General features: G+C 43.9%; 1 protein-coding gene across 1 annotated transcript in view; it reads right to left on the reverse strand.

Annotated features, from left to right (window-relative positions):
• The window catches only part of SCUBE1 (signal peptide, CUB domain and EGF like domain containing 1), a 226,792-nt gene that overhangs the window by 160,845 nt on the left and 47,445 nt on the right, over positions 1-18,502 (reverse strand). The window contains exon 3 of the mRNA XM_026054268.1: positions 14,698-14,820. Coding sequence (XP_025910053.1) covers positions 14,698-14,820 — 123 coding nt within the window. The remainder of the gene's footprint in view (positions 1-14,697; positions 14,821-18,502) is intronic.

The following is an 18,502-nucleotide window of genomic DNA, read 5'->3' on the forward strand; positions in this document are numbered from 1 at the left end:
GACTTTTCCCTTAAGTTACTTCAGYATATGTAAAAGCCAATAGTAAACCTATCAGGTCTCCTGTAAAAGACTGGATTTGCATTTAGCTTATGCAAGGAGACAACTCACAGCTGCTGGAATTAAAAGCATAATCTAAGGTATGATCACATCAGCCACTACTGCTTCCCAAGTAGGATGCATCAAGAAAATTCTTAGGGCTGACTCCTGGTGAACTAAGAATTGCAGTGCTCTCCTACAGCAAAGATTTTTTTTTCCCCTCAAGTGCTGCACAGGTGACAGCCCGCTTTAGGTTAAAGAATGAGAGAAATAAAACTGAGACTGGGAAGATGAATGTCACAATGATCAAAATATAATGTTGCAACTTAAAACTCCCCTTGGCCTTGATTAAAATCAAAGCACAACTTAAGTACAAAGTATTTGCCATTAATTTAAATGGTCTTTGCATTTCACAACTGTCCAACCCTCTGGCCCAGATGCAAAGTTGGGTGAGTTGTAAGTGCACATTGTAGATGTTCACAACTGTATTAAAAAGACACTGTCATTTTTTTGGACATAAATTATCTGGCCTATTTTTGTTTCCATTAACACAAGGTGAGCTGCATCAAGAAAATGGCCATTTCTCTCCACTAACTACAAAGGGAAAGGCAAGATGAACAGCTCAAAAATTCCTTAGACACTTATATTTGGACAGATGAAATCTCCTCAAAGATACTCAAAAATGAATAGAAATTCTACAAATATATGACATGCTCAAGAGAAACAGCAATGTTCCCAATATTACAGACTTTATTTTTTACTGGAAATCTGGTCTCAGGAAGGAGTACAACAAAGCCCATAATCAGCTGTCTGAAGACAATTTAAATGTTAAAATAAATGAACTATGCAATGTATGATTAGAGGTTGTAATTATATACCAAGTAGTCCATTTAATTTAAGTGACTGACAAGCATTCACTTGAGGATAAAGAAATGCAGGAAGCTAATATTTATATTAATTCACATGTTAATTTTGCGATTTGTGACCCCAGAAAACTTTCAAAACAAACGGGCAGCAACATGACTTTTTTTCCCCTGTGGAAATTTGAAAGAAGTTCAGCCCCATCAATGAAACAGTTTCACAGCCAACAGACGGAACAAAACCACATGGAGGAGATATTTTTAATTAAGTGCAATATAAAATGAATAATGGTTACCCATATTCAGTCTGAACAGCTATTATCAAAAGGGCTTCAGCTTTTTAAAATAAACCATTTAAGAAAGGCTTACTGTTTTAAACATAGGCTGTTTCTAATTACAAAAGAGAGCTTTTAATTAAGATTAGTAAAGCCTAATTCAAGCTATAATTTGGTTCCTTTAGTTAGTAAATGTCTATTAAAAGTGAGCAATTAAGGTTAAATGGGTTGAAGCATTTAAAGCACTCCCCCCTGCTTCAAATAATATAACAGAAAAGAGCATGTCAGTGACTAATTCAGACCAGAAGACATGTATTTCCATTAAGTTTTATGCTTCCTTGCTGATCATAAAGTCTACAGAGAAGAACCCATTGGTAAAGTATGTTTTCAGTGGAACATAATACCAGTCTGGCTTTGAAGTGTTACAGCTTACCAKGCATAATTTCAAGAACAATATAAAACACAAATTCTGTAATTTTATAAATATATATAAAGCTTGCTTCTATTATGGCTTTTCTCCCTTGCTTTTATATAGTTCAATAATAAAAAATCTGTACTGAACTCCCCAGTAGCCTATTTTCCCCTCTGGGCAGTTTCGTTCACACCTGATATAAGGGTCTTGGGAAGGCTGTAGCTCAGAGGGCAAGGCAGAGGTGCACTAACACTTCTATTTCTTAGGCAAACAGGCTCCTAAAACCTTCCCACCCCACTCCTATTTTCACAACTTCAACAGTTCCTCTAAGAACTAAGTTCTTCATGCTTGGGCTCGTCTATGAGATTGATTCCTTTCAGCAAGTTTAAATGCAACAGGGTAAGCCTGCCCAAGGCCTGTATCCCTGCACACACAACATGCACTCCACATGTCCCTGTGCAGTTGTAGCAAACTTGGCACCTCACAGCCTTTAAGGATCATGAAGCACATGTATCAACTGCATAAAACAAGATACCAGCCTATGCTTTTCCTCAAGCATGAGGCCTAGGGGCCTTCTACTGCAGACACAGTAGCAGAGATGGCTTCACAGTCGGTAAGCACAGGGGACTTCTTCCCTGCTTGCCCTTTCTGGAGGGCCTCTCTTTTAGGCCAGTACTTTGCAAGCTCTGTCTTGCTAACGTATACATCACCTAAACCTTCTTCAGCTAAGGATTCACATGTGTTTCCTCTATGAAGTAGGGGACTTTGCAATAACTACAGCAAATACTGTAGTTACACATTATCAAAATATTTGTGTAGTAGCATAGAAATGTATTCTAGAAAACCAGGTCTCTTACTTGGATATGGGCGAACAAGCACWTTTACAAGCTGGAATTCCTTATAATACTTAAATACAAGAGCAAGAAATAACATAAATCTACAAGTGTTACTACCACCTTACCACTATTCTTCTCTAAGCTTTCTAAAATCCTCTGAGCCTTGTATTTCCCACCACTGCATTAATAACATAGGTTTTCTGAATGCATTTTCAGGTGGGCTTACACAAGGACCTATACAGGCATATTAGCTTGCTCTGTAACCCCAGGAAAGGGGCGTAYGAAACTCCTGTACAACTCCAAGTAAATTATGCCAATAAGCTATTCTAGAAAATGGCATGAAAGTGCTGCAGCTTCCCTGAATAGTTTTCTGCATACTCTGTATTCAGAAAATACACTAAAAGTTTTCTACATTTTGCTTCATGAAACCGAGTTACTGAACTGATATTTTTGTATGCTGTTTTCTTATTTTCTTCAAGAAAGACAACAACAACAACAAAATCAAAACAGAAAGAATGAGTAGATCCAGGCTGCCAGAGGCATAGCGGAGAAAAAAATTTTTTTTATAAAGATCTAAAAGTGACCATTAACATAAAATATAAGTGACAACCCTTTGAATTTTGTCCATATCACCAAAACAAACAAACAAACCCCAACATACTGTAAACAAACAAACAAAAAAAAACCTGAGGGTTTGCTTGCATTGCTAAAGCTTTTCAATGTGCAATGTATAGGTTTTCCTATTCTAAGGCCTTCATCTCCCTAAGTATAAAATTGCTGGTATATAGAATCCATCAGCCACTTTCATTTTCATATAAAGAAAGAGCAGATACCTAATGACATGCACATTAGTCCTCAAGCCTTGGCTTCAGGAAAACAAGCTGGGGTTGACAGTTCCTACCTCATGCTTACTCCTTGGCTCACTCTTCAGAGTCAGAACAGTCACAGGTCAGAATAATTCTAGCAGCCCTCATTCACTCCGTTATTCCTCACATTCCACACACGGCTGTTTGTGCCACCTGAACAGAGGTGAGTTTGCTCAGCCAAGCCTGGGAAAACAGGCCCTGCCCTTGAGGAACCAGAGAGTCCGAGCTGAGCTCCCCTACTAAAGTACTCACCAGGTTTTGGGCCACCAAAACACAGGCCAAGCAAGCCTTCCTTTGCCCAGAATAACTACATGAAGCCAAGCCACTGTAAGAGCCCTTAAGGAGGAACTGGAATCGGAACCAGAACCATCTGAGAAGGCTGCCTGTTTTCAGGTATGCAGCTCCTGGAGCACATTAATAAGGATCAGCTGCGCCCATGTGTATGTTCAACAGCTCCACACAGCTAGGTTGGATGTATAAGAAAAAAAAGTAGCCAGGCAGAGCAGGAGATGAGACCTTTAGATCAAACTCTTCTTTAGTCAGGTTGGAAAATATCAGAAATATGGAAATTTCTAAATAAGGTTGGAGTTTGGTGCTCTGTAGTTGGATGGAAATACAGGCATTTCTCCATGTCAAGGTTTTTATGGAAGGTAAATTTAGCAAACAGAAATTCAAGGAGAATAAAGACACAGCCCTACTCAATAAAAGACATTATATATYTAGAGGTATGAAGGCAGATATTTAAGTCATTTGTCTAATTCCTCTTTGCTACCAAAAATGGAGATATGCATTACCCTCACTGCCATTCAACAAAGTAGATACCCACTTACGTTAAGTACTTTTTCCCTGTAACCGGGTGACTACTTGCTTGAAAGCTTTGAATGCAGCCTCAGCTTCCAGATAATGAAATCAGAACAAAAGCACTTCAGCACAATTTCCTTCCGACAGTAACGAGACCTGGAATGCATCACAGTTACATCCTGCAGGATTTTCGGCAATGATACGTCCAACAAATAACTGCAGCAAGGCTTTCCACTCCCTGGTCTCCAAGGCACAGCGGGAATTCTGCAGCAGAATCCCCAGCACAGTAACAGTCACCAGATCAATACTAGACATCACTTTCATGTTTGTTTGGTTTTTTTTTCAGTTAAAAATGTTATGCTCTGTGAGCATTGTACCTTGTAAAACCTGAGAACTGACAGCAGTTCATGAAGACTAGGACTCGGGAGCAACAATGTGCAGGCTTTAGTCATTTTTAGCTGGGGATAAACGCAAAAGGGCTTTTATAGTCTCTGAGATAGAAGTTTGATATTAAGCAGTCCGCTTAATAAATTTATTATGGAAACCAAAGCAATCTGAAGGCCATTTGAAGGCCTATTTGGTATTTCTGATTTTGTCAGTGATAGCCACACTGTAAAATATTATCGATAACTGTGAAAGCAYAGCCTTGATTTTGATGTGTTATCTCTGGGGCAAATGGCACCGAACAAACTGCACACTAGTTCAGGTCTGGAAAATGAAGGTCTTACACCAGCTTATTAAATGATACTTTTTTTTTTTCTCTTGGTCACAGAAGGGAAAAAAAAAATGAAGTTTACAGCTTTTCTCCAAAGAATCGGCACTGCAGTATCAAACAAGATAATGACTTCACTGTAATAAAGCATTTCATGGGAATCACTTCAAAGGGTAATATCTACTTAAGATAAAGCATATGCTCAAGTGCTCTAAATCAAGGCATTTGAACAAAACAATTCTCCAAACTGCAGAATCAATATATTCCTTTTTCAGAGCATCTTAAACGTGTAGGAAAAGCCTTGCTATTTTAAGGTAGTCTGTCAGACTGTATATTCGTTTCTCATAACTCTGCCAAATGCTTATGCTAGGGCTAGAACACTTCATGCAAGATAACTTCTTTAAAGCAAGTCTCTTTTAGGGGAGCTGAAACTTAAAAACATAAACTAAACAACAACAAAATAGGCCTTTTTAAAAAAGTGTTTTGTTGGCAAATGCACAGCTTTAGTATGTTTAAAAAGGTTCAGCTCCTCACTTATTTGAATAGCCCCAGTGCTCTCAGATTTCTGAGCAACTTCTTGTAAGGAGGCAGGAAGTTATCTTTCAGTGGATTCCTGGGGACAGCAAAAGCTGACTGAGTTATGGCTGAAAATTCAACCAAACAAAAAATAATCTATCACAGTCAAATAAATGGACAAGCTCAGCAAGTAGTGCTGAAATTTAGRCATCTAAAGGTCCCAGAATGTCATCCCTGCTGGATGTTTTTTCAGCCTTAGGCTGCAGTTTCCCAATGCAAGGGCTCCAGAAACTAAGGCAGATTAAGGAACCCACTCACCCTACTCCCCCATAACCTTCTCCCTTGCATTTGTTTCAGCCTCTCCTCCACACAGCTCATTGTCTCTTCAGTTCRCACTGCTTATGAGGCCATGCTGTTAGTCTTTGCTTTCCTTTCCCTTYTGGGGGATTACTTTGGTGCTAGTGTAGAACCGCATTGGTTGCCTTGTGCCAAAAAAACATGACCAAGCAAATAGCAACTTCCTAAATGCATGCCCTGTGGAAGTACAGGACTATTGTTTTTCTGACCGGAGTTTATACACATTTATCCTACAGCCTCCTGCCATCCGTCCTCCATTCCCCTCTATCCACAGCTCTTGTGGCCTAGTATGGGGTTGGGCTGGTGCCTCAGGYGGAGGCTGTAGGCACCAGTCGTTGCCCCCACAGTGCTGTAGGTGCATGAGCAAGACTGCTACATGACATGAACGCAAAGGAAAGGGAAGTCACCTTAGGGGAGGTTATGTGTGCATGGATTAGAGAAGCAGCCTCATTCCCCACCTTCCCTCCTCTCCCCTCCTTCGAGCAAAGGTTCTTTGGCCACATTATGCATCAGTGTGTGATTAAGGAAGGCCACCTAAGGAAGGACATGTGTGTTTTGGTCATATGCTGAACACGTGCTGACCACCTCCATAATCAAATGAGAGTTGGCAAATGGGGCCACATAATTTGCATCTCACCAGCTGAAGAAAGAGCCACAGTTCCAGGGATGGAACAGCCTGGAAGATACAAAAGGGCAAGTGAACCCTGAGCTAGAAAGGGGGCAGAGAAGAGAGGAGAGGAGGAAAAAGGGAAAATTGCTTGGCCTTGAAGACAGAACTCAGGGGAAAAGGCCAGTGACGGGGTGCTCAGAGCTTGCAGCAACCAGCTCTCCAGGCCCACAGACATCTTGTATGGGATCCTGGCTCACAGAATGATAATGCTGGAACTGGAATAAGCCACTGAGATGAACGCCAAGGGAAGGTAAACAGAGCAAAATAAAAAAGAGGCAGGCAAGAAGACACTAAAAGAAGGCAACAGAAAGAGAAGTAGGATTTCCATGGAAACAACRGGGTTAATAGGCAGCTGAAGAACAGAAGACTCAGGGCAACCTGAAGATTAAGATTGCAAGGAAAAAAGAAGGCACCATTGGAAAAAGTGATAGGCAGGAGAACAGGAAAGGCTACAGAGAAATACAGAAATCAACAGGATGACATGTGCCTAATGTATGAAGAACATATATTACAAAAAGAATATACATATACAAAAGAAGGACTGTTACCATATTAAACTGTACATTTTATTTGTGTTCCTTCATTTTATTATAATTTTTCTGGCAGAAAATATACACTGTACATTTGGGGGAAAGGAGAAGTTCCTTCTAAATACCAAGTTTATATACCTATAGGAGGCCACCCTGTGTTCTGCAGTTCAGCAACTATTGAGGCTGATGAAATTTTATATATATTTGTAAGCTTCCAGAGCACACATAGACCATTCAACAGACATGGAACTTATCAACTATGTAGAGAAATGTCCTTTGGAACAAAAAAACATATTTTTTATCCAAATTGMGAAATACATGCAAGGCTGCTGAAGAATGAGGCCATATTTCTAGCAGCATGCTATTTGTTTATGCAAAATATAGTAATATTTGTTTCCAAGAGCATTTCAGGGGGGAAAAAAAAGGGGRRAAAAAAGTTGGAGCAAATGTTCTAAGTAAAAATGGAAGATTTCCAAACTGGACCACCGGGGGAGCTGTTCACTGAAGCAGCATTATGGGCTGCCAAAAAGTAGCTCTAAGAGGTAGGACAGGGTAGGGACGAAAGGAGAAAACAAGGTGGTGGTGTGGGAGGGGGATACATGGGTACAGATGGCACTGTGAGCAGTTAGGTCCTGCTGTCATGACTGAGGAATATTCTGGTTTTATGGGATAAACTGCTTAACACAGTCAGAAATGTAAAGCAATCTCCAAGGAAAAAAGTATCAAGGCTGAATCCTGATCAAATAAAAAGCTTTGTTCAAGGAACAAAAAAAGCATAGAGGAGGCAAAAACAATTATTCTAAACTGTTAATTCACTTAGGCTGTAATAAAACTCAGTTTTACTACAGATCACTCTCAGGAGCATTTTGTTGCTTGCTTCCTCCCCTCCATCCTCTAGGAGACCACAGTTCCCTTAAGCATTCGCCAAACTGGCAAACTGGGAATTTGGCTTTCAATGGTACAAGAAATTTTTAAAAAGGGTACAGAAGCAAGAAGACCTCAGTATGCTGAGGATGCTCAGAGACGCCTTTATCAGGCTAAACCAGAAATAATACATGGAATTATCTGATCAGATGAGTAGAATTTTCAGAGAGAAGAAAACACAGTTACCGAGCCCCAATCAAAGAAGTCAATTGACACTTCTGCCCCCTTTCTGACAACCTGCAATGCTTCATCTTAGAGTTGCTTTCGGTGAAATCACCGCGACGGCCCCCTTAGAGTAAGGCTTTATCACCTGGGAATAAAGCTAGCGAGATCTGACCCTGAAATGAAAATTGCCACAAACCTGTAGAGAGAACGAGTGTCTCTTGCTCCAAGCTCCCTTGGCCTGCTGCAGCGCTACTGGGCAAAACCAGCATCGCAAACTCTGGCAGCAAGGGACCTCATCCAGGCAACAAAGCCAACAGGGAAGGGAGCCATGAAGTTCAACATTAACAGCAGCCTTCCTAACTGCTGGAAAACTGGCATCTGTTAAGGCACCAGGAGAATTTGAACTATGAAACTGGAAAGCATAGCAGCTTCAGGATGTGTGATTTGCTAGGGACCTCAGGACCGCACAGCCAGCTCAAAAGAATTTAAATCGGGCCTCAAATCCTCAAACACTAAACTGAGATAAGGTCACAAAAAAGGTTATACAGAAAATACCAAAAACTCGAATACGGATATGACCCATATGAAACAATATTAAGGAAAAAAAAAGATATTCACCTTCCTGCAGCTTTTGAGAACACAGCAGGCAAAGGGTTGGTTTGTTTGTTTGTTTGTTTTAATTAGAGTTGTTCAGAAAAAAACTTCCTTTGCTTTTATTTTTCTTTAGTTCCTCTGACAGGCACGTAGGAAGATATTATTAGTGGGTCTGACCAAGCAAACCGAGGGCTTCCATTACATCATTACAGGCAAGAGCAATAAGACTACGGATGCAATGATAGCATTCAGTCTGAAATGAGTCAATATTTGCAAGCTCCCAGAAGACAAGGCTTCCTTGAGGGAATGAATTCACCTATTGTAATCAGAAGAATCATCAGCCAAGGAGAAGTGACTTAGGCTGTCTCATTCAGGGGCATCCCCGTGGTTCGGCAGGGTGGGACAAACAGACTGACAGCACAGGCTCAGCCCTGTGTAAGCCTCAAGATACCTAGGTTTCAGAGGCCAGAGGCCAACCAGTAGTGTCCACGCTGCCTTGCATGCCTTCATTGGTAAAGATGGTCCCCACATGAAAGACTTGGTGAGAGGGGGTTGATGAGACAACATAGGAGTCTTTTAAAGAAAGGGGATCATTGTTCTGTTTAACATCCAGAAGCCCCTGTGCTTGCTTATTCCTCCAGAGAGGAGGGAGCTTCAGTGCAAGCTCCTGAAGAAGGAAGGGGAAAATGAGAACTCCTAAGTGTCCTGTGCTGTTTCCAGGCTAACTGAGTGTCAAGACTTGACTTGGAGAGCATGAGAAATACATAGMCGGTATTTGAAAGACTAAAGTAAAATGAAAGGCCAATGAGTGAAATGTCTGGTAAGTCTGGTAAATAAGATTAATATTGTAGGAAGAGTATTAAATTAATCTTGGAGAAACAATTATTAGTATTATGATTATTCAAATAAAAGTGAGGAGAAGATAAAATATATGTATTTTCTTGGTTGCTAAGATTTGTTTATAACTCWTTAAAAACAGGTACAAGAAGAAACTTGGCCTCACATGCACAAAATTATTGAGGATGATAATGAGTAGATTATCTTTGCCATTTCTGAATCAGTGTCAATTCAATGAGTTATTCATTTTAATTTTTAGTGTATTATCACAAACACCACAGCTGCTTTAAATTTTGGCTTGGGGACATTATTCCTCTTGGAGAAAGAAGACAAAATTGCATGTGATAGTCCCAAGGGTCCCCAACATTTGTTAAAATAAGGAATATGCTACCATTTGCTTTCCATAAAATTAGAATTCCTAGTTCAGGAAAAGGCTTTTAGTTAAAACTGCAGGGATGATCTGTATAGTAAGCACTCCATGCCTTTTGTCTACAGCAGTAGATTTGTGTCTGAGACAAAGCTAGATGTCACAATAAATAAATAAATAAATAAATAAATAAATAAATAAATAAATAAATAAATCTAGGTATATCAATGTAAATATGTTTCCAGGCACTACACTGAGTATTTCTATTTGTTATACATAGACATACATCAGGAACTCTGGCATGGCTGGGGGGTGCCTTGTATCTGCGACAGGAGAAACCTTGCTAGATTATTCAGCACTCTTTTTCCAAACGTGTCTTCCAGCCACCAGTGCCTTGATGAACACAGGGCTTCAGAAGGTACAATCCAATGTGCTCAAGTGGCCATGCACCTCTGACAGAAGAATAAAATGTACTTAGGGTTGAAAATATCTGTATCGCTTACTGGGGGACTGTGTCATGTTTATATCCAGGGAGGCTGCATCATTGGGGGAATCAAGAACAACAGGTCTTTGCAGATTACCATGGCTTGCTTACCTGGAATGATTACGTACGTCAGAAAAGGGCACATAAGTGCATTAATACATAACCAAGATGCACCACACCAGTACAGGTTGCCCAACTATCTGTCAGGCAGAACTACTGTTTTCAGACACCTGTTCTGCTAGTACAAAACTCCAATGTGAGCARAAACCTGAAAAGCATCCTCTCAAGACCCACTCTGCCAAGATATTTTGCCATGGTGTATGTGTGTCGCCCTCATCAAGAAACCTATCAGCAACATCAAGCTTTGCAAGAGGAAACATTTACAGCTGAAGGGCTGTACATAGTGAATAGCTGTGCCATTAAACTAGTATCCACAGCATTCCTCTTCTGTGCGAAGAGTTTAACAGACATGACAAAAACTGTCAGATCAGTAATAAATGGAACTAAAGAACATTTATGAAAATAATATTGAAGATGATAGAAAAAAATAGTTCAAGCAGAAATTGTACTGAACCCTGACGATCTGAAAGCAGGGATTTGCAACCCAGAAGCACTAGGTTACAGTGCTTCTGGTTTCAGGAAAAAAATCATATCTACCCAATACTATCCTCTACATGCTGTACAGGGAGTGTAAGATACCATCCAAAAGGAAAAGAAACAAAACAACTCCCTGAAATCACACTCACACTGGGAATAAAGAGTAGACTGGGAGAAAAATTGTCTAAAATAAAAGATAAAGACAAAAGATAAAGACAASAAAAGTATAAAAATGCATTTCATATGAATAGATATAAAATGGGTAGAGATTAACATCAACCTGCAATTATACAGAATTTTTTAATCATTACTGGCAYGAGGGTCTGGGAGTATGAGCAGAAAGATTAATCTGGGTTTAAGACTTAAACTCTKTCATAAAGTGATCAAGGAAAGAAGAATCATGGCCTCTCAAGGCCAAGACAACAACAGGATTCAGAATCTTCTTGCACTTCCTGGATTTCCCATTGCCTTGTCATAATTTTCCAGCTGACAATTCCATTGCGATGCCAGCCTAAGGAGAAAGCCTGAGACCAAATTTAGAGAAGATTAAAAGCCTCATCAATGAGGGGGCTTGCTTGCACCTAAATTGGCTGTCAGTTAAGAAATAAAAATTGGAAGTAAACCTTTTCTTAGGATAACTTGGGCTAGATACACCATTCTGTCATATGGAAACACTAGTTATCCTCAAAGGATGTTGCCATTTTGCAGGACATGAAGAAGTATCACCGTGGCATTTGGAACAACTGCTGGGGGTAACCTGGTACACACCTGGAATTTTATGATTGTTCTGTTCACTGGAAGCAGAAAAAATCAAAACATAAAGTACATGTGTTTGTTGCCATCTTATATTTCCAGAAGAGGATGACTTAAGTCCACGACAGGTTTGAGACCATCTTTGGGTACCAATAGTGCTGAGCCTATGACTTAACACCAGCACAGCAGAGAGCTCATTGAAAATAAAAGGTAAACTGGAATCTACAGGGGCAGGAAGGGACACAAGAAGCATCTCTTCTGTCTGGAGAAACAGCTGAACTCTATGGAAAGACATAGGTTGGCAGGTCCAGATAAGCAAGAAAAAAGTGAGAGTTTGTAGACTGAGAAATCATCCCCAGGCCTGAGAAACCCTGGGGAAAAAAAATAGTGCAAAAGACATTTTGGGAGAAGAGGAAAATAAGGAACAAATTCCCTSGTAAAAGTTTAGAAGATTGTCAAGAAAAAGAAATCCTTTCAAGGTAATTGCTATTAGAGGCTTTGCATCTCCTTAAAGAACCGTTTCTGGTGTTTTTCTAACCACCTTTTAGGTCACAAAAAGGTGTACAAAATCCTGGACAAGTGGCTGAGCTCTCTATTTCTTCTGACAAATGAGGCATTTATAAGCCTCAAAGGTCCCACTTTTTTAACTATTATTTTTAAATTTAAAAGTAATAATAAACACAAAAGTACACACAAAGTACATACATTCTGGACATACTCATACAATCTCTGCTCCATTGCTATTCTAAAACTTAAAAATTGCCAAATCATGCTAATTCCCATACTCTATCCCATTCTCCAAAATGCATTTCATTCGAATGAAAGCTATATTTAACACTGATCTTTAATATAAATCTGTATGTACAGAGGAATCTCTCTAAATTAATTTCAATTTCTCAGTATTTTCTAAATATTTTAGTGAGCCTCCAGTTATGGTAAATCTGACACAGTRTCATTTCTTTCAGCTCACTGCTGCATATAAATTGCAATCTTGGTAATCCTTGTTTGTTTACTGAGCCTGGCTCTATACAAGAGCCTGCTCTATAAGGGAGTTAGTTACACTATAATGAATGTTCTTCAAACATGAAGCAAAATAGATGGCTTGCTATGAAAGCCATAAAGGACTCAGTTAAGGAGACACATTATCTTTCACAATAAAAGTAAGTATCTTTACGTTTTCTCACATGTAACTGGTTTTGATGATGAAAAAGGCTATTTAAAAACTCACTTATAGAGAACCAAAATAATTTAACAACCCAGCTTTGATTTTGTGCAATGAAAATTAYATGGTGCATTTCATCTTCGTTATTATTACAAGCACAGTCACTTCTGTCTTAAAACACAATTTTTAGTGGTTCATGTCTATAGGGTTCGAGTTGAAGGACTTTGGGACCRAAATAAGAGATACTATGTAGGTATTCCAACATAAGCTCCAGAAAGGAAACATTCAGAGCTTCAAGCTTTCTGCTTATCTCAAAAATGGATATTGATTGTGAATTTGAGATGCATACAAAGTGATGCAGAAGGTTTTACATTATCAGTATAACATCATAAGAAATGTTTTATTTCACATAAAGTAATCCCTTGTTTAGACTCCTCACATTACTAACGTGCACTAATCTAASGTCCAGGCAGAGCACATTGCAGTCTGCCCTCCTGCACTTTACTTAGCAAGTTTGACAGATACTAAATAGCATCAGATACTGAAGTTCAACACGAGCCACAGAAATTCCCTGATTCTGTATATCATTCTGAGGGAAATCTCAGTTTACTGCTCACAGAGCTCTCTTTTTTTACTGAGCCAGGGTAACTCAGGCAAAGAGAAATGTGTGTATAAAACAWGCATGAAAGTCAGCCAGGTCTACCGTTAAACAGAGCTCAACATCTAAAAAAAGTGACTAGTTAAAGCTTAAGAAAACTTTTGATGTGGAAAACCAATGCAGAAACAAGAACCAGTTCTGACAATGCTGCAGCCTCTATAGCTGTGGCCTTGAGTACATTTTCTCTATGCACAGAGCTCCTTGCCTGGAAGGGATAAATAGAGGAGGAAATTGATGCTGAATAATTATTCGGTCAGTGTGCAAGAAAGCAAATCTGGCTTCCAAGTGAACAGCAGTTCAGAGGCGCTGGAGTACCAAGAGGTGGACAGTAGGAATTAATCTCTGTCAATTTAAGCTCAAGACAGAAAAATATGACAACCACAAAAATGCTTTATGAGGGCACTTGAACAAACACTTTGGAAGTCCGTGGAGGATAATATGTGGTTTCGAATTTTTGTAGACTTCAGCAAAGCCATTTCTAGATCTTTAGTCTTTTTAATGGACTGGCCATATACATTTTGAAAAAGTTTCAGTCTGAAGTAGGAAAAAAAAAAAAAGACTTGGAAGGAAAATTTAAATAGCTGCTAAGCATATACAAGCGGTAAAAAACAATATCTTGCATCCTTTATTTAAAGACACTCTGCTGTTGTTACAATATTAGTTCTTGTACAAGAGAGWAGTCTAGCTGCTGAAGTTCAAAAGACAAGGCATATTTTGTAAATATGGTAGGAGGTAGGAGTATACACAATGCTCAGTAAAACACGCTCAATCCTTTTCGATTGAACGCGTTTAGTTATAGACATGCAGAAGTAAAGCAACTTTTAAACCGTGGTGAGCACAATAATATGAGGGGGGTTGTGGGTTTGTTTGTTTGTTTGTTTGTTTGAATAGTATGTTTTCCGGGGGATTCAGAAAGATAGGGTGCCTTGGCACTTGCTTAGTGTCAAGGGGAAGGGCGCTCTGGTGTCCAGGCCGGGTCGCCTGGCGCAGCAGGACCCGGCCCGGGGAGCCGGGGTTGAAGCCGGCGGGTGTCGGCGAGGGACTCCCCCTTCTACCCCTTTTTCCTGTATTTAACGCAGGCTRGAGGACACGATGTTTGTGATGCCGGACAATTAGCAAAAGCAGCGGGGGACGCTTGCCAATAAACACCGAGATTTGAGGTTAAGCAGCTGTAAATCTGCATTAATCGTTTCAGGAATTCAGCTATTTACAAAAGCTTTTAAAGAGCAAACAAATACGAGGAGGGAGAGGAGCAGGGAGAGGAGAGCAACCCGGGCGCCCTTACCTTCACATTGTTTCCCTTCGCCTTTATAGCCCGGCTTGCAGATGCATTTGTAGGATTTGGGGGTGTTCTGGCAGATCGCATCGATGTGACAGTCGTCCGTAGCTTCCGCGCACTCGTCAACATCTGCAAACACAAGAGAGCAGCGCAGGGGAGCGGGGTGAGAAGGGAACCCGAGACAGGGCAAGGCTCCCTCTGAAGACGTCGCCCGCTTGTCTACCGTTCCCGAGTCATCCCGAACGTGGGGACAGCTCAGGCTAAATAACTAAGCAAATCGACGCGCTGAGCCCTTCTGAAGCCTCCCACAAACCCTGCTTTCCCTCCACAAAGCGTCAGAAACCCTCACTCGTTAGGAAGGAGCGCCTGCTGCACAGGTCTAGCGCGGGAGACCCGCACCCAGTTGCTGGTTAAACCACGAGAGCGTCTAAGTGACCCGCAGGACGAGAAGAAAAGCCCGTTTGCATGTTCCTAGCAAAGAGATCTTCTTAACTCAGAAAGATAGACGCTAGTTTAAACAAACTCTGCTGGCAGGGGAATGAGAAAAAGAAATATTTGAACAGGAAAACCGCATTAATCCTTTTTTATTAAGAGGCAAAAACATAAATAAATAGGGGGCCATATGAAACTCGATCGGCCCGCGGGGAGGACGGCAACCTGCGGGACCATCATGTGCGTGGCCTGGAGCCCCTTGGGAAGCAGCGGGGGCTGCGCTCTCGCCTCCCCCTCAGTTTTAGGACGGGAGACATGGTGGCCGTGGGAATGTTAAYGGGCGCTGCTAAGGGAGAGGGAAGCCAGCGGCTGCTTTCTTGGCGATTAGATTAACGSATCTTCCCCCAAAAGGCGCAGCAAAGTGAGAACAGTTTTGCCGCGAGCTGGGAACCCTAACGCTGGAGGGGCACTCACTTCAGGAGGACTCACTCAGCCACTGCCGGCGACAAAACACGGCTCCTTCAAAATCACCGGGGGCAGCGGGGGCTGCTCGGAGAGAGGGCAGTGACCCACATATCGCGACAAGGCACGACATAGCACACGACTTTGGGGAGCAGGACAGCCCGCGCGGGCACCTCGGGRCACCCCGAAAGGGAATGACATGCGCTCCTCATTGCTGCTGTTTTTAAGAAAGAGGGGGAAAGTTTTGCCCTCCCAAACGCTGAGCGTTGGGTCTTCGCGAGAAACGCGCTGATGCCGCGATCCCTTGGCTTCTTTCTCGCCCACCGCTTATTTTAGCCGCCGAGACGGTTCAGATCTAGCTGTGATTTACGCGGTTTCGCTTAGGGGGTCCCAGGGTGTTGCTCAGATCAGACACAGACTCAGTCAAGCACAAAAAGAAAAGAAGATTTTTTTTTTTTAAGCGCTTTGGTTCATACTTTTGACTGATTAAAGCGGCACCCGTCGCCCATCAAGATCAGCAAAAGTGACAGCTGGACTCTTTATAATGCCGTCAAAAATTCGAACTGCATTGAGCCAAGGGGGACATTTCACAGCAACCAGAGGATGCCTGGGAGTCAGGCGTGAATGCCAATGAGTCAACTGAAAAGGGCAACACTAAATATGAAGCCTTGTTCTGCTCCGCATCCCACATCGCGTTTCTTGCACTTTAAAATAATTTCTACACCGACTCCCTTCGTTTTGTTGCACTTAAACTCTTGTTTCTGGGCAGCAGGGATTTTTCTCCCCCTGCTTCCCCCAAGCTTTCACCTTAAGCTGGGTTTCTTCCAGCCCAGCTTTAGAGGCTGCACACACATCTTTAAGAAATTACTTTTGGCTTACAACATTCCTAAGCAGAGGTGATTTTTTTTTTTAACATCACAGCAAAGACCTAATATCATTACTGCTGCTACGCACACACGAGCGAGGCTAAGGAGAAAAACGGGGTCTTTGGGTGAAGGCGCGGACGAGGAGAGCCTAGCAAGGGCTAACAGCTCTCGCCTCTTGCGGGGAGCTCCAGCAGGGATTTATCTCGCGGGCACTCCAGGAAAGTAACTTTTTCTTCCCGTCCTCCCCCCACCCTCGTCTCTAAGAGCCAAGCACAGGAGCAAACGCCTCCCGAGCACAACTCTCCCCCTCCCCGTGCACGCAAGACGCGACCCCCGCCCCCGCCAGCGGCACCTTCAGCGAGGCAGAGGCGGGCGGGCGAGCACGGAGCCGCCGGGGCCCGCGGCGCCCCGCTCTTACCTGCGCCGCCACCGCTGCCTCCCGCGAACCTGCCGGCCCAGGCAAGGGCGAAAAGCAAACAGCAGCGCCGCGAAAAGCAAACAGTGCCCATGATAATGATGATGCGCCCGCCGGCCCCGGCTGCCCGCCCGCCTCTCTGCGATAAGGGACGCGCTCGGGGCCGGCCGCGCGGAGCCGCCGCCGCTGACGCCCTGACAGCGCCCCGCTGATTCGCCGCGGCTCCCGCGGCGGGGGCGGCGCCGCCCGCCGGGGCGGGACGGGACGGGATGGGATGGGATGGGACGGGACGGGACGGCGCGGAGCGCCGCGGCCCCGCCGCCCCCCGGCCTGCGCGGCCCCCGCCCCCTCCCCTCTACCTCGGGCGGMTCCCGCAGGTAGGAAGAGCCGTTGGGGCCGTTAGCCGGGCGCGCGCGCGGGCGGCGCCGCGCCCAGCCCCCCGCTCTCCGGGGCGGCGCGCGCGGAACGACCGTTACCCCCGCGCGGCGGCCGTTACCCTTCCCGGCGCGCGCCCCCCGTCTCCTTGGCAACGGCTAAGACGGACCCCCCCTCTCCCGCGCCACCCCCATTTCCCGGGCTCACATGGACACTGAAAACTTTTCTTATATATATTTTTTTCCCTCTGGGCTTCGGGCACAGACGGGAATTGCACMCCCCAGTACCGAGGGAAACCAGGGGACGTTAACGCCGCGCTTAACGGCTGCTGACCGCCGCACTTGCCATCGGGGTAACGCACACGCCTCGTGTGCCTTGGGACGCGTCTTTCCCTCCCGCAAGCCCCTTCCAAGTGCGTTTCAGCACTCGCCCGGCGTGGAGCATCACGAAGCACCTCTGAAGCAGCGAGATACTGGCGGGGAGGAGGCGGGAAACAAAAGGCACGTTGCTCGGCCCGGCTTCCCCACGAGTCACGCTCCGCACAGCTCCGCAGCTGCCGGGCCCGCCGGCTCCCGTGCGCGGCCGCGGGCCCCGGCGCGGCCGCCACCGCCGTGTCCCGCGTGCCGGGAGGTGCCGCGGCGCCGCCGGCGYCCTGCAGCTCCACCTAGCGAGCGCGGGCCGCCTCTCGCCCCGCACACCTCCTCGCCTCGGCCCGGGCGCGAAAGAAAGCTGCTCCAACGGCTACACCGCTAAAGGCCCCGTATTTTTTTTCTTTAATCCCAGAATATTCAAGGTTGGAAGGGACCTCTAGAGATCATCTAGTCCATCCTTCCTGCTCAAGCAGGCACACCTAGAGCATGTGGCACGGGGCGGCATCCAGGCGGGTTTTGAAGACCTCCAGAGAAGGAGACTCCACAACCTCCCTGGGCAGGCTGTGCAGGGCTCTGGCACCCAGTGAAGAAGTTCCTCCTCACCTGGAGATGGAACTTCCTGTGCTCCAGCTTGTGGCCATTACCCCTCGTCCTATCACTGGCCACCAATGAAAAGAGCTTGTCCCCTTCCTCCCTGCATTCTCCCTTCCTGAGCTTATACTTGTTAATTAGATCCCCTCTCAGCCTTCTCTTCTCCAGAGAAAACAGGCCCAGCTCACTCAGTCTCTTCTCATACGAGAGATGTTCCATTCCCTTAATCATCTCAGTTGCTCTTCTCTGGACAGAGGAGAGGAGAGGAGAGGAGAGGAGAGGAGAGGAGAGGAGAGGAG

This window comes from Nothoprocta perdicaria, unplaced genomic scaffold, assembly GCF_003342845.1.
Source record: "Nothoprocta perdicaria isolate Ctin4 unplaced genomic scaffold, notPer1 scaffold_120, whole genome shotgun sequence".
NCBI classification, from domain to species: Eukaryota; Metazoa; Chordata; class Aves; order Tinamiformes; family Tinamidae; genus Nothoprocta; species Nothoprocta perdicaria.